We start from the raw sequence: 15,394 nt of genomic DNA, 5'->3' as shown, positions 1-15,394 counted from the left end.
AGGGAAGTCCAGTTGCCTCTTTATTTTAGAAAAGCATGTTAGTACAATTCAGCACTAGAATTTCAGATTACTTTATTAAAAACATAGTGATGTATGTTTGGGGGGCTATGTTTAGTTGTTAACTTAGAGTGAAATTTTGGCTGGTGTTTAAAAGGTGTCATTATACCATTAAAATTTTTTAAACTGGCACTATAGGTAAATTTGTCAAGGTTCAGAAGCTCTTTCTTAGTTTGAGATGAAGTTGGCTGAGTAATACAACTTCAGTAAGGATCACATCTTGACAGCATATTGTAGAATAGTACTGAGTACAATTTTATTAAAAAACACTTAAAAATCTACTTATAAAAATAATAATAATAATAAACATTTATATAATCCTTATATAAAAATCCACAACATACATGACACTAAGGTATAACCACTGGTAAGTTAATATACATCTATCATCTCGGGGTGGTGATGTGTCTGAGGAAAAGCAAAATAGATCCCTATAGGAGGTGACTATCCGGATAAAGAAATACGAGTTAGAAGTAAGTTAGAAAACTACATTGGAGGTACAAATAGTACAGTTAAGAGATTATTTTCAGCTTTGGAAACTTGTGATGAGATTGCAGAGTTGTGAGATAGTAATAATTATGCTCCCTCACACTCGTACTCCTTCAGTTTTTCCAAAGCTACTCTTGAACCTTTTCATCTTTACTCAACTTTATACCTTCCACCTGTAAATTGTTCTATATTTACTCCTTCTTCAAGCTCAGAAGATGAGATGTCCATCTTTGTGACCACTTCCTTCAAAAGTTGACTTTATCAGTTGTCCCTTTTCTGTATCTCAGTTTCCCATTTTCTCCTGGGCTATGGCATTGGAAAAGTAAGAGGAAAAGACTTGAAGGAAAAACATAAGCTTGGTCCTGTATGTAATCAGCAGCCATCAGAAATTTTTAAACAAGGGGGCGACGCTATCAGATCTGTGTTTCAGATCTTTCTTCTGTGAGCAATGTGGTAGGTGGACTGCAGGAGGAAGAACTTGGAGACAGGAAGACCAGCTAGGAAGGAATTACTACAATTATCTAGATGAAGGATGCTGACACAGGTTGAGATTTATTTATACAGAAGACAGATGGCAAGAGATGATTTCAAGAATTCATTGATAAGGTTTATGAAGGAAAAGGAATAATAAAAGTTGACTTAAATTTTCTAGTTTGAACAACTTGAATGGGTAATGGTGTTATCAGTTGAGAATTTGCTAAACCTTCCTAGTTTCAAAAGAGTTTATGTACAGTTACTAAGGAGCTACTAAAAACTAACAGGGGAACTACCTTAATGCCAATAAATAAATAAATAGATAAACAGACAAATGATTTATTTTTGAATTGTAGGTTCTGTCTCTAAGTATACCATGTTTCATCTGTCAAATTCTCTTTGTGAAAAGGGTAGTTTTGTTGTTGTTGTTTTTGGCTGGCAGTTTTCTGTGGTCCTTCATATTTGTGGAACTTGTCTCCATTTATTTGACAAATACTTGAAAGCCAGCTATGTGACAGGTGTTTATTTTAGTGCTGGGAGATAAAATAGCAAGTAAAAAGACTTGATCCTTATCTTCATGAAGTTTGTAATCTTCTTGGGGAGGCAAACATTATCCAAATAAACACAAATAAATGTAAAATTGCTATTATTATTTAAGTATCATGAAGCAGAGATGTATAGTGCTTGGTGAGAGTACCCTAGGTATAGCGTACTCAGGAAGTTTTCCCTGATCTCTGATATGTGAGCTGCAATCTGAAGAATGAATTCTCCATGTATAAAATAAATTACAGATGAAATAAATATTTAAATGCAAAAAGGCAAAACTTTTGAGAGAAAATACGGAAGAACCTTGGAGTTGGGAAAGATTTCTTAAAGACACCACACACAGTGCTAGCTAGCCATAAAGAATAAGCATGATAAGGTTTACTATCATCTAATTAAGAACTTTGTTTCATTGAAAGGCAACATAAAGAGAACAAAAAGACAAGCCATGAAACGGGAGAAAAAAATATTTTATAGTATTTTATCCAGAATATACAAATAACACATAAGATCAGTAAGGAAAAGACCAGCAACCCAAGAAAAAAATACATGAACAGGCATTTCACAGATGAAAGGAAAACATACTCGGTCTCATTAATAATCAGGGAAAAGCAACTTAAAACTAGAATGGGATATCTACTTATACCTAGCAGCAGGATGGTAAAACTTTGAAAGACCGACTATACCAAGGCATGGCAAGGATGTGGAATAACAGGAAACTCTTAGACAGTGTTAGGAGAAGGACCTATTGGTTCTGCATTTTAGGGAAATTTGGCATAAGTGGGATTGAAGGTAACCACACCCTGAAACACAGCTCTCCCACTTCTGTGTACTCTAGAGAAGTCCTTCTCATACTTTGTGAGTATGAATCACCTGGGGCCTTGTTAAAATGGAGGTTCTGATTCACCAGGTCTAGTAGTGCCTGGCCTAAGGATTTTATCAAGTTTCTGTATCAAGTGTTGCTAGCCCATAGAGTACGCTTTGAATAAGAGGGCCCTACGGCACCACTTCCTGTTTTAAATGTGTAGTACTTGTAGAAAATAACATTTTGCGGGGAGGGATTCTGAGCTAAAGGGTCTAGTCTGTTCCCCAGGCCAAGGGACTCACTTCCCACAGGGCCCCAGGGCTGAGGGGATCCTCGTCCCTTGCTGTACAGCTACATACCCACTTTTGAGCTGTGGCACACACGTTGAGGAGCTCCACCCCCAGAGAAACTAGCACATGTGTACCAGGGACATGTTCATGAATATTCCTGTAGTACTGTATGTGAAAACATAAAATTAGAACCCAAAAGTCCATTTATGATAGAATGGATATCAGTATATCCTTCCAGTGGGCTACTGACCAGCAGTGAAAGTGATGAAATAGAGCTATACTCATTAACACAAATGAATCCCAGAAATGTAACAGGATTCATGGAAGAATATATGCAGTATGCTATTGTTATAAAGTTAAAAAAACAAGCAAAAATAATGTTTAGGGATACTTATTTGTGTGGTAAACTAATAACAAAAGCAAGAGAATAAGGAACACAGTTCAGAAGGGAGGCAAGGGAATACCTTCCGTGAGGAGTACACCAAGAGCTTCAACAGTATTGGAAATGTTTTATTTTCACAGTTGGATGCTGAGTTCATGGGTGTTTCTTTATTAAGATTTTATAAATACATACACATATACGTATCACCTTTTATTTGTATCAATTATTTTATTAAAGAAAAAAATTTATTACATCTAAGGGGGAGCAAGTGTATTCCCCTTTAATGGGAGAGAGCATGGCAAGTTCAAGGGACTGAAAGACCAGTGAAGCTAGAGGAGAACCATGGGCCAGGAGGAGGCTGGGAACTCAGGATCATTCAGGGCCTCGTTGACCATGTTAAGAAGTGTTCAGGGTAAGATGTTTTGTCTTCACCCTCAACCACTGGCAGACTATTGAAGGACTGTAAGGAGGGTGATGCCGTGTATCAGGCTGGAGACTGGAGAACACAGAGGGCCGTGTTCAAACCTGAACTACTTATCTTAGACTTTGTGCTTGGAATTGTTTTTGAAAAATTACTTGTGGGAATAATTTGAGGCCTAGGGTGATGGAATTGTTCTCCAGAGAGGATTTATATTTCCTTCTGCCAGTTTCCTCCAGGTACTACCAGCCTGTGATCACATCCATCCAAGTCCAAGTGTCTAGATGTACGGGACTGTGCATATGTTCTGAATCAAAGCTGCTGGCTTTTGTAAGGCTTAGCTTCCTGGTTTATCCTTAGCCCGAGGTTATAACCCTTCAGATACTATCCTAAAAGTGGAGGTATGGGGTGCTGAATCAGGTGCCCCATCTTGGGTGTGCTGTAGGAGATGTCTTGCTTCCCATGCTCTGCAAGGCTACAGAAAATAACAGATCAGGTTTTCAACAGATAACCACAGGATGAAAGCAGCTCTGAGTGTTAGGCTTATTTCTCTGAGTTTTCAATTTCTTACAGATTTTCACCCAGAGATTCATTAATATCATGTTAGATCTTTGATTATTTTAAGAAGATCTTTTTAAGTATAGTTTTTAAAGTTACCTTTAGTAGAAGGTTTGATCCTAATTACCTAGATCATCATTACCAGAGGCAGAAATATCTTCTATATTTTTAGACAGTGTCTTTCAGTTTCTTATTATGAGCAAAGGTAAAGTTAATATATTTACTGTCTTCCACACCCCTTTCCTTTTTTATATCACTCAATTTTAGATGATTATATCTTAATTTTTACTTTGTACTGTTAAATATATTAATCGCTCTGTTACTTTAGCATTTTTAATGATTTTACCAGTTATCTAATGCTGGTTTAAAAGAAAAATTATTTATTATTTTTCATAGTTCTGTGGGTTGTTTGGACAGTTCCTCTGCCCGTTTTCTTGGACTCATGTGACTTCATTTAGCCGGAGAGTTGGCTGGGCTGGAGGATCGTAGACTTCACTCATATGTCTAGCAGTTGGTGCGCACCGTTCAGTGGGGGCACCTAGGTTTTTCTCCACATGATTAGATTAGCTTCCTTATGTCAGAGGTCCCCAACCCCCCGGGCTGCCTACTGGTACTGGTCCGCGGCCTGTTAGGAACCGGGCCACACAGCAGGAGGAGAGTGGCAGGCAAGCGACCGAAGCTTCATCTGCGGCTCCCCACCACTCCCCATTGCTTGCATTACCACCTGAACCATTCCCCCGTCACCCAAGGCCTTGGAAGAATTGTCTTCCACGAAACTGGCCCCTGGTGCCAAAAGGTTGGGGACCGTTGCCTTACGTGATGGTCTCAGGGCAGCATTTCAAGAGCAGAAAGGCATAAGCTGTAGTACCTCTTGAGACTTGAGGTCTTGGACTTGTACACCATTACTTCTGCCACGTTCTGTTGATTAAAGCTAGTCGAAAGTTTAGCCTCAATTCAGGGAGTGGGAAAATAGATTCCACTTCTCAGTGAGAGGAACTGCAAAATATTGTGACTGTGTTTTCGGTCTCACAATGATGTTTGTCCTTCCTAAAAATGATGTGGCAATTAACGTATTTAGACTACCTTCCACCTTCTTTCTCCATTCTCATATTTATATCATTTGTACACTATTGGGAAATGTATCACATTTTGTTCTGTCACTATATTCTTGCATTTGTTTCGGTCTTAGACCTAACTTTGTTCATATATATATATATATGAACATGTCATACATATATACACATGTACATGTCTGTATGTGTATGTATACTATTGTGTAAGTTTAAGATGTGCAACATGATGATTTGATATACATATTTATTGCAAAATGATGACCACAGTAAGGTTAGTTAATACATCCATCATCTCTCATAATTACCATTTTTGTGTATATGGTGAGAATATTTAATATCTACTGTCTGAACAGCTTCCAAGTATATGATAACAGTATTGTTAACTGTAGTCACCGTGCTATACATTAGAGCTCCAGAACCTACTCATCTTGTAACTGAGAGTTTGTACTCTTTGACCAGTATCTCCCTATTTCCCCTGCTTCCCTGCTTCTGGCAACCGAAACTTTCTATTTCTGTGAGTTCGGCTTTTTTAGATTCCATATGTAAATTACACCATGCATTATTTGTCTTTGTCTGATTTGTCTCAATTAGCGTAATAACCTGAAAGTCCCTTCACGTTGTCTCATGGCAGGATTTCCTTCTTTTTTATGGCTGAATGATATTCCATTGTGTGTGTGTGTTTTCTTTATTTCCACATTTTCTTTATCCATTCATCCATTGTATATATGTCTGTATATATACACATACACACATGCATGTATTGATATATGCATACACATACATACATACATGTATATATAAATATATACACCACATTTTTAAAGTCCATTCATCCATCAGTGGACACTTATGTTGTCATCATAGGTTTTTCAGTTATCTCTTGGTTGGCTGAAGATGATCCTGTAGGTCAGGCAGTTTGAGCTATCAAAAAGGCCAACTATGAATCACATGTACTTTATTCCAGAGGTCCAACCTAATGTTACTGTCAGGCCCTTACTTAGTTACCTGTGAGATATGGGAACTGATTAGAAACAGCAAATGAAAAGTGGCAGTTTACAATACAAAATGGGATCTGAGCTAATAGAAACATCTATATAATTCATGAGTCACATTACTGCAGAAGCAAATAACCTCTGTTCATCTTCTATCTAAGGTACCATTGCACAGTACAATAATTAGTATTAATAATAGTGATCATTAGTTAGTAAAGAAAAGCTGTTTGGGGTTCATTTTGTTTAAGAAGGTATGGAAGCTTGTGAAATGTTTTAGGAAAATTGCCATTAAAGACTTCTAAAAACATTTAGTGAATAAGTTGTTAGTTTTTTTGAAAATCATTTCTTTGGACCCATTATTTTCTAGATATAGATATAGTAGATAAATGGGATGCTGAAGTTTCTTACAAGAACTTCAGATTAACTGTATTTTGTTAGTATTTTAATATATTTCAAGCTTACTGCTGTGGATGAAATAGTTTCTTGTCTTCAGTTGCAGATACTTTGTCCTGTTCTGTAATGCAAAATGTTCAGCCTCCCAAGTCCAGCCCAGTAGTATCCGCTGTTTTGTCAGGAGCCTCGTCAACAAGAACGCCTCCTGCTGCAAGTCGCCCAGTTGAGCCTTTGGCCTCAGTTGCACGGCCGTCAGAGCTATTACAGCAGAAAGGTATTTGAAAAATTTGTTATACTGTATATATTGCACATATAAATACGCACACAGTAATTCAAATAGCTGAATTTAAAAAGTCAAACTGATTAAGCATAATTTATGGAAAATATGAGAAGAAGTAATTTATAATCTCAATTCAAACACTATTTTTTAATATATTCCAGTCTCTGTTTATGATTTTATGTAATTATGTTATAGAATTTTGTTAAATCTGTTATATATTTTATATCATTGCAATCATATTTACATACCATTTTGTATTTTGCTTTTACATTTATTAAATTATGCAGTTCTTCATATATCTCTGCACAGTTTTATAGTCATGGCTAATTCATTATGTCATTGTATTATAATTTACTACTCCATCCCTCCATTATGGGCCATTTATTTTCTATTTTTTAAAGGTTATTATAGTTTCTTTTGGGATGAAACACCCAAGATTTCCTTGTTTTGTGAATTTCCATATCCTATTTGATGATTTCTTTGCTTGTCATTATTATTAATGGAAAGTAACTTTTGACCCAATTTTGAGAATGAGAGGATGAAAATGAAATTGTAAGCCACACTCTTGCATCATTGACAAACAATATGGTTTATTTGTTTGCTTGTTTAATATTCTCTGTGTGTTAAATAAGTGACAGGTGACTAAAATGTGTTGTTTTGACCATTTCCCCACATTGCCTTTTCTTTTGGTTGTATTCTTGATTGTTCTGTCTGGCTAAAATTCCAAATCTATTGATGTTTCAGGTTAATATACTGTATTTTTCATATATGAGAGATAATTGTTTTTAGGAAAATGTGGTTTGTATTTCCAGCACAATCATTAGTAATATTTTAGGGACTATATTCACTATGTAGTGACGGCCCCTCACCTTGAGTATGAAGAACTCTCTTATGTTCTGAGACTTGGAAAAAGCAACATAAATCCTTAGACTGATCTCACTGCTTATATCTGCTGAGTGTTCCTGTGGTCAACAGGCTTTTCTATCCTTTGATCAGATTATACATTATAGATTTCCTTATTTGTTTTTTTTTTTAGGAAAACCAACTGCAGCACCAGAGAGTGTCCACTGATTCCCAACAAGCCAGTGGGTGTATTAGGAATAGAATCTAGTTATTATAAGCATTTACTTTCAAAGTGAGGGGCCGGTAGGAAAGTTGTACTTATCATGAGTAGCAGAAACTTAGGGGTACATAGGAGCCCTAACTGAATGAGTGATGTCTTTCCTCTACATTGATGATTACCTTCCAGATGTTAAGATATATATGCTGCTTGTTTTGGCCCTTTACATTGCCCCCGCTAATTTATTTTTTCCTATTATATTTTTCTTTTGACCATTTTAGTTTAAATACCATCCTATCATCTTACTGTATCATTTTGTAAACCACTTTCCCACTAAATAATTATTATTATGTTTCCTTTTTCTTACTAATAAGATAGATTTGAAAAGAGAAGAAACTATCGTTTATCGAGCAGTTACAATGTGCCAGATACTTCATATTTATTATCTCATTTAATCCCCTTACCAATTCTACTAGGTAGACATTATCTTGGTTTTACAGGTGAGAAAAGTGACATTCACAAAGATTAGGTAACTTGCCCAAGATTATAAATTAGTAAATAGCAGAGTAAAAGATTTTTCTTTCTTCTTTTGGCCACACCACACAGCATGTGGGATCTTAGTTCCCCGCCCAGGGATTGAACACGTGCCCCCTGCAGTGGAAGCACAGCATCTTAACCACTGGACTGCAGGGGAAGCCACCAGAGTGAAAGATTTTCAACTCAAACCTTTCTATTTTGTGCTCTTTCTATAAATGAGGCTGAATTATTGTTTTTGTTGGCTGTTAAACTCTTGATTTACCTAAGGTAAACTCCTTGAATAAGTAACAGGAAAGATAATGCTGGAGACCTTTGAATTGCAGCTTTTATTGTTCCTTTTTCTGAAGTAGGAGATTGGTCACTTAGTGGTCTCATTGCCTTTGGGTAGATCTGGATACACACAGAGATGCATATGAGTTATGGCCCCATGTACGTTGTGCAAACTGTAGTTTACAGGACTGACGCCCCTTGTGTGCAGGGTACAGCTGTGTAGGGCATGCTGTGGGTCTGATAAGACTACGAAAGTATTGATACATAAAAGAGGTTAGTCTTTTTCTCCTGTGTATGAAGAGTGTTGCCTGCCATAAAGCAAAGAATGTTGAGCCACCAAGCCACTACAAAGCTGCCGCCAGCAGTGAGCCCTGAGGGAACTCAGGATGGAGACAAACTGCCAAGCCCTGAGCCACTGCAGCCAACCCCGCAGCAGTGCACCCGAGGGGACTCAGGATAGGAAAGAACAGAACACCACCCTAGAGAGCTATGGTACCTATGAAAGGAATCATTTCAGTGATCCCAGGCTCTTGCAGCTTCCCATACACAGAAGAGTGCTAAGTTCACTGGCTTGAGAACCTGGTTTTCTTTAATTAATGGTCATCTTTTGATGTTCCGACTCCCTGGTCTTTTTTGCAAAACCTCTGTATGTCCCGGCTCCTCCCTTACCTCTTCGGAGCCATTCCTCAGAGCTGCCTAAGAGGCTGTCTTCCAGGCTTGAAGTCCTCAGAAAGTCCACCAAATAACACAGTTCTCAACTTTTAGGTTGTGCTTTTTTTTCAGTTGACATTCCCAGCTTCAAAGACACCCTTTCTGAGCTATTCTCTCAGCATTTTTTACTGGTTTTTACAGGAGAGGCTTCAAATTTTTGCTTGCATATCTATCTCCTAAAAATTTTTCGAAAAAACTGTAACTACTTGAACATTTTTAGATTGACATCTAAAATTTTTCACCAAAAGTTTAAATACTTGCAGTTATATAATTTTCAACATACTGCGTATGTTGACTTTTAAAAAAAGATGTTATGTTTTTCTGTGTATCCACTGGAATGAAGCCTGTCATCCTTTAAAAGATAGTGAAGGGACTTCCCTGGCAGTCCAGTGGTTAAGATTCTGTGCTTCCAGTGCAGAGGCTGCAGGTTTGATCTCTGGTCGGGGAACTAAGATCCCACATGCCGTGTAGTGAGGCCAAAAGATTAAAAAAAGAAAAAAAAGAAAGAAAGAAAGTGAAATTAGCCCTTCTTTAACATTTAGAAAGTTTACATTTTTCCTTTTTCTTCTTAACATCCCTTGAATGTTTCCCTTGAATGTAGTAACAATATAATATATTCTTAAACTAGAAACTCTTTTATCACTCTATCATGCTTTTCTGCTACAATAACGTTATATATAATTGAAATTTAAAAATATTGTCTATAACCATAAGTGTCTAAACATTAACATTTTTTCTTCTGGATTATTCTATCAATACAATTATTGTTAGTATCTAGTGGGTCAAAACAACATAAACATCGTGAATTTTGGTATTTTTTTAATGGAAAGTACATTTTTATTGGAAATACATCTTTCATTGAGATAAATGGCTTTCCCTCCGTCCCACCATAGCTTTCTGTACATGAATTGCATGATTCATTATTAGAATAATAAACTTTAGAAAAACTTCATTCATAGTTTTTATTTGCATATATATGATTACTGAGAAACTTTGTTCATGTAAAGTAGATAGGAATGGTATTGGAAGGGTTTTATTAAAGCAGTATTGTTCTATAAAGTTTTTTAACCTTCTGAGTTACATGTGAGAAATTTTTATTGTTGTTGGTTGAATTTTATTTTCCAGATTGTAGATAGTTGGTAGCATTATTATTTCATGTAGCAGTTTACAATTTTAAAATACCTTTAAGTTTTATTATCTCACTTGATCATCATGTGAAGCAGACATATCATATTACACCTTTATTTTATAGATGAGGAAACTGAGGTTTAGAGAGGTTAGGTGTTTTGCCCAAAGACATAGAAGTTCCCAAAAGGGATACCAAGACCCAGTGCAGATCTTCTGCTTCCAAACCCAGTGTTTGTTTTACTGAGTTAGCAATTATTCAAAATATTATGAATTTTATTATATCATTGCCAGTAAAATATCACATACTTTAATGTATTTTTATCAAAAACTTCAAGCTGTGATGTAAGTCATTTATCTCACAGATGGCATCTCCATATAACCTAATTGGCAAAGGCAGTCCTCATCTTCAAACCAGTGACACAAATTTTATTCTTTGTCAAAAAGCCTGATTTAATTTTTTAATTCAGAGAAACGTGTTCCTAAAGTTTCAAGGTGTATCATAAATTCCGCTGAGAAGTAAATTGCATCCTACATCTCCTAAGCCAAATTAGTAAGAGCATCAAATTTAAATGTCAGAGATTATTCTTCTTTATAGTATAGGTTATAAAAACTAGGCAGTGAGTCAGTATGCTGCTTCTCATTGCCAAATTTGAAATAAAGCATTGTAATATGTACCTAATATTAGGCTATTTGGGAAGCAAGGATTATATTAAAAAGCATTGTATTCCTGTGGTAAATATATGCATAGTGTGTATCAAACTCTGTTATTTGGCTTTTTTTAGTATTTAAATAGGAATCAAGCATAAAAATTAGAAATAACTCTTAATTTCATCATATATCATAATAAAAATGTTCCCACGTATTTTATTATATACATATATATATATATATACACACATATATATATATATATACTACTAAGTACTAATAGGTTTACCTGCTAGTAAATTTTTGTTTTGTTTTGTTTTTGGTTAAAAGGAGGTAGAAAGCATTAAGTACTATATAAAGTATAAGGGGATATGAAATGATTATAACCATTATAAATATTTTATGATAAAATAGGTTGTAAAGTACTTTATTGAACATCTCATAGCTTCTGAAAAAAACATGTAGAATTTTTACCTATGAGTTTTATCCAGTGTCTCTTGAAAAAGACTGGTAGGCCTAGAAATGTTCTACTTATTTTTAAAAGAACTAGTATTACTAAGAATATTATTCAGGTTGGTAGAAGGTTCTTTTTCTAACTAATGACTTGTCCTAGGGATAAATGTTAAGAATAGTTGAAAATAATTGTTTTTAATTAAATATATACAAAAACATGTTTTTAAAGTTCAATAGTAATAGTAGTGGGCTTCTCTGGTGGCGCAGTGGTTGAGAGTCCGCCTGCCGATGCAGGGGACGCCGGTTCGTGCCCCGGTCCGGGAAGATCCCACATGCCGCAAAGTGGCTGGGCCCCATGAGCCATGGCCGCTGAGCCTGCGCGTCCGGAGCCTGTGCACCGCAACAGGAGAGGCCACAACAGTGAGAGGCCCGCGTACCGCAAAAAATAAATAAATAAATAAATAAAAGTAATAGTCGTGAATACTTGTATAGTATTTACTATATTTCAGGCACCATTCTAATAAGATTTAAAATATATTAATTCATTTAATCCTCCCAGCAGCTGTTTGAGGTAGTTATTACCCCACCTTACAGATGATATAAATGAAGAACAGAGAGGTTAGTAATTTTGCCCAAGGACACACAGCTAGTAAGTGGTATTACATGGAATAGAACCCAGAGACCCCATCTTTATCCATAATGTCCTGCTGCTTGTCTGTTCAGTATTTCTTATTGTTTTTGCTTTGTTCTCATGTGACTCTTTCAAAAGCAATGGATTCTTTGGCAGTAGTGGTTGGGGCCTTCACACATGCAGAATCATTAAATAAATTTATCATTACTGCCGCCACCCTACTTTTCACTATTTCTGAATTAATAAAGCCAACCCTATTTCTAATATGTTTCATTTTTAACTGCAGCATGTATGGCAAGGTAAAAGATAGTCTGTAGATCTAGGGTGCCTTGATCAATCATTTAAAGAAGAAGGAAGCTTTCCTAGTAAGATTTAGGATAAGTTAAGGTAATGTGTTTCCTTTGTAAAGTGAGAAAAAGTCTGTTCTTAACACAGGTACTTTCTTAGGTGGATAAGATGTAGGAAAGAGAGTACTGTGGAGAGTGATTCCCTTAAAAGCCTTCTTTCGTGGGAACCCTTGCAAAGTCTTCTAGTGTGTGTACCTAGTTAGAAGACCAGATTAGGAAAGGTAACAGTTTCTCAAAAGTCTGAACTCTTGAATTTAAAAAAGCTAACCTCCACAAGGGGTTTGTTTTCTCTTAAGACTAGTTTTATTTATTCCCAGTGGAACAGTAAAGATGCCTTTTATTAAGCAACTCCAACTCTCCTGGAGAAATTGGCCTGAAGGTACTTTAATGATAGGTAGTTTAAACAGAATGTCTTTTTAAAAATATTGGGGCCGTGTCAGTAACAGGCTCTTCATCATGTCATTCAGTCTGTGAAATAGCATCCCGCCTCTTGGTTTTCTAGATCCATACCTTGGAAGCTCTGCTTAAGACAGAATGAATTGAGGGTGTGGCATTCCTTCCTTGTTTGGTGGTGATGGCTGGGGTGGGAGGTACCCCAGGACATTTCGACATGTGCTGTATACAACCTAGAGCAGGGCATTTAAATGTCAATTGATTGTTATTCTGGAGCTCTTACCATTCTTCTGTGGATGAACTAAAATATCATGTCCTTCTGCTGTTAGTATTCCCAAGCTTTTAACAAAGTTTACTTAAACGAGCAAAGGAAGGCTAAATTCTGAGCCTTAAATATTGAGTCGCAGTTGGGAAGAGCTTAAATCTTGATACTTTCATCTCCGGCACTTCTCAAAAAGGATTGCATCTTTTTTTTAGGACAGTAAAATTAAGTATGTTGTGTGACATTCTGTTAATACAGTAAGTTGGCAACCACTGTATAATCTAAAATGATATTGTAATAAACAATATTACTCTGTTCTTATTTATAGCTTTGTTCCAGTGCATTAAGTAGTTGCTCTATAAATTTTTCTTTAATCATTGGATAGCCATCTCATTTGCTTCCAATTAAGCATTGGATATTTTTCCAATAATATGTGGTATCTGTTTTTATTCAGTAAATCTGGAAAAAGAGAGGAAAATATTTGTCTTATAATACATATAGGTTTGCCCTATGCTTTGGCTTCTTTGATTAGAGTCAGCAGTCTACAGAATGATTCAGTCAGGAAAAGAATGGATTTTCTTCCTGTTTTTTGGCCTCTCTTAGCTTAGCACAGTAAATATAATTTCTTTTTTTTCTTCTTTCTCTTATTTCTGCTTATTATATACATACATACATGTGTACTTTTTAAAGTGCAATGCTAATTGGCATTTTGGGAAAGTACTTCGTTTTTAAAGAAGTTCTTAAATTGAAGAATTTCTTTTCTATAAAATCTTTTTTACTGTTAACTTATGTCTGTTATAAACTTCTTAATATATTTAACCTAAGGTCTAATATTAGTCAAATTTTCATTTTAACTAGGCCTTTATTAGAGGAACATGCCACTCTGAATTTGGTCTTTCAAGGTACCAAGTTTATTTTTTGTGTTGCCTGAACTTATTTTACATTGATTTTTACTTTCTCAGATGAATTTGTGATAACTGCCATTTTATCTGTATTTAAAACATGTTTCAGCAAAGCTATCAGATTTTTCCATGACTTCTTTAGTCATGAGGATCAAAGCTTCATTCATATACAGTTTAACCTTTGCTCTCTTCTAAGTTCAGATTTTAATAGCTTTTTTCTTACTATAGGCATGAGTTATGTTTCTCCATGCTAATTTAAAAGGTCATCTGGGGCTTCCCTGGTGGCGCAGTGGTTGAGAGTCCGCCTGCCGACGCAGGGGACACGGGAGGGGACACGGGGTCGTGCCCTGGTCTGGGAAGATCCCACATGCCGCGGAGCGGCTGGGCCTGTGAGCCATGGCCGCTGAGCCTGCGCATCCGGAGCCTGTGCTCCGCAGCGGGAGAGGCCACAGCAGTGAGAGGCTTGCGTACCGCAAAAAAAAAAAAAGGTCATCTGAAAGAAACAATGAAGAGAACATCAGAGGTCTACCACATGATTTTTTCGGTGAGGCACGGCTTCATTGTGCTTCCAATATTGTGAAATGTTCTTGAAAATCCACACTATGTTACTGTTTTTTCAAATTGAGCTATAAGATTTTTCTTTGTAAGGATGTTTATTTTTATTTATGAAGCGTTTGCATTTTGTTAAGTCTTAAAAATTTTCCCCCTTAGAAGTTTTGTGGATGTTAATTTTTTTGTCTTGATTTTGCTAGATTAATCAAATAATAATATGCAATCAACTTTTTTTTTTAAAGGAAAGTACTATACAGTTACCAGTTGTTGGGCCTTTTCCACAGACTCTGCTTTCTCTTGCTGTATCTCACACTGAGGACTAGTCTCATTCACCTACTTCAGACTCACATGTAGGCATTAGTCTGATGCTGAGATGATTGGCCATCTCAGAAAATTTACTTTTCTGTAATTGTCTCACTTGTAGGGCCACAGTTAATATGCCTTTTTTTTTTTTTTGAGCGTCTACTCTGAGCAGAGAACTATGCTCAATACAGTTCTTTCCTTTAACTGTCATTGTTTTTCCGTTATGAGAACTGAGTTACCAGCAGGGTGGCATTAGCAGAAGGAAGGTACCAAGTATCTGTACGTGTGTTGTGTGCTGTATAAATTCATTTTAGTAGAAATGATCACTGCTCACCAAGAATACACAGTCCCAAAGGAAGTATACCACAAGGGCCCCAAGGTCAAAGAAGGTAAACATGTACAGAGCTCAGTAAAATGTTCAGAGAGTATCAGTGCAGTTTCCT

At 36.3% G+C, this 15,394-nt stretch overlaps 1 protein-coding gene across 5 annotated transcripts in view; it reads left to right on the top strand.

The window, feature by feature from the left end:
* Window positions 1-15,394, top strand: part of SEC24B (SEC24 homolog B, COPII coat complex component) — a 92,567-nt gene that overhangs the window by 25,065 nt on the left and 52,108 nt on the right. For 4 of the 5 annotated variants that reach the window (XM_033856788.2, XM_033856787.2, XM_033856786.2 and 1 more), the window contains exon 3: window positions 6,575-6,748. The exons of the other annotated variant lie outside the window; for it this stretch is intronic. In XM_033856788.2, coding sequence (XP_033712679.1) covers window positions 6,575-6,748 — 174 coding nt within the window. The remainder of the gene's footprint in view (window positions 1-6,574; window positions 6,749-15,394) is intronic. 5 annotated transcript variants of the gene reach the window in all.

Source organism: Tursiops truncatus, chromosome 5, assembly GCF_011762595.2.
Source record: "Tursiops truncatus isolate mTurTru1 chromosome 5, mTurTru1.mat.Y, whole genome shotgun sequence".
Lineage (NCBI taxonomy): Eukaryota > Metazoa > Chordata > Mammalia > Artiodactyla > Delphinidae > Tursiops > Tursiops truncatus.
The sequence above is the reverse complement of the archived record's forward strand: the minus strand, read 5'-3'. Positions and strand labels throughout refer to the sequence as shown.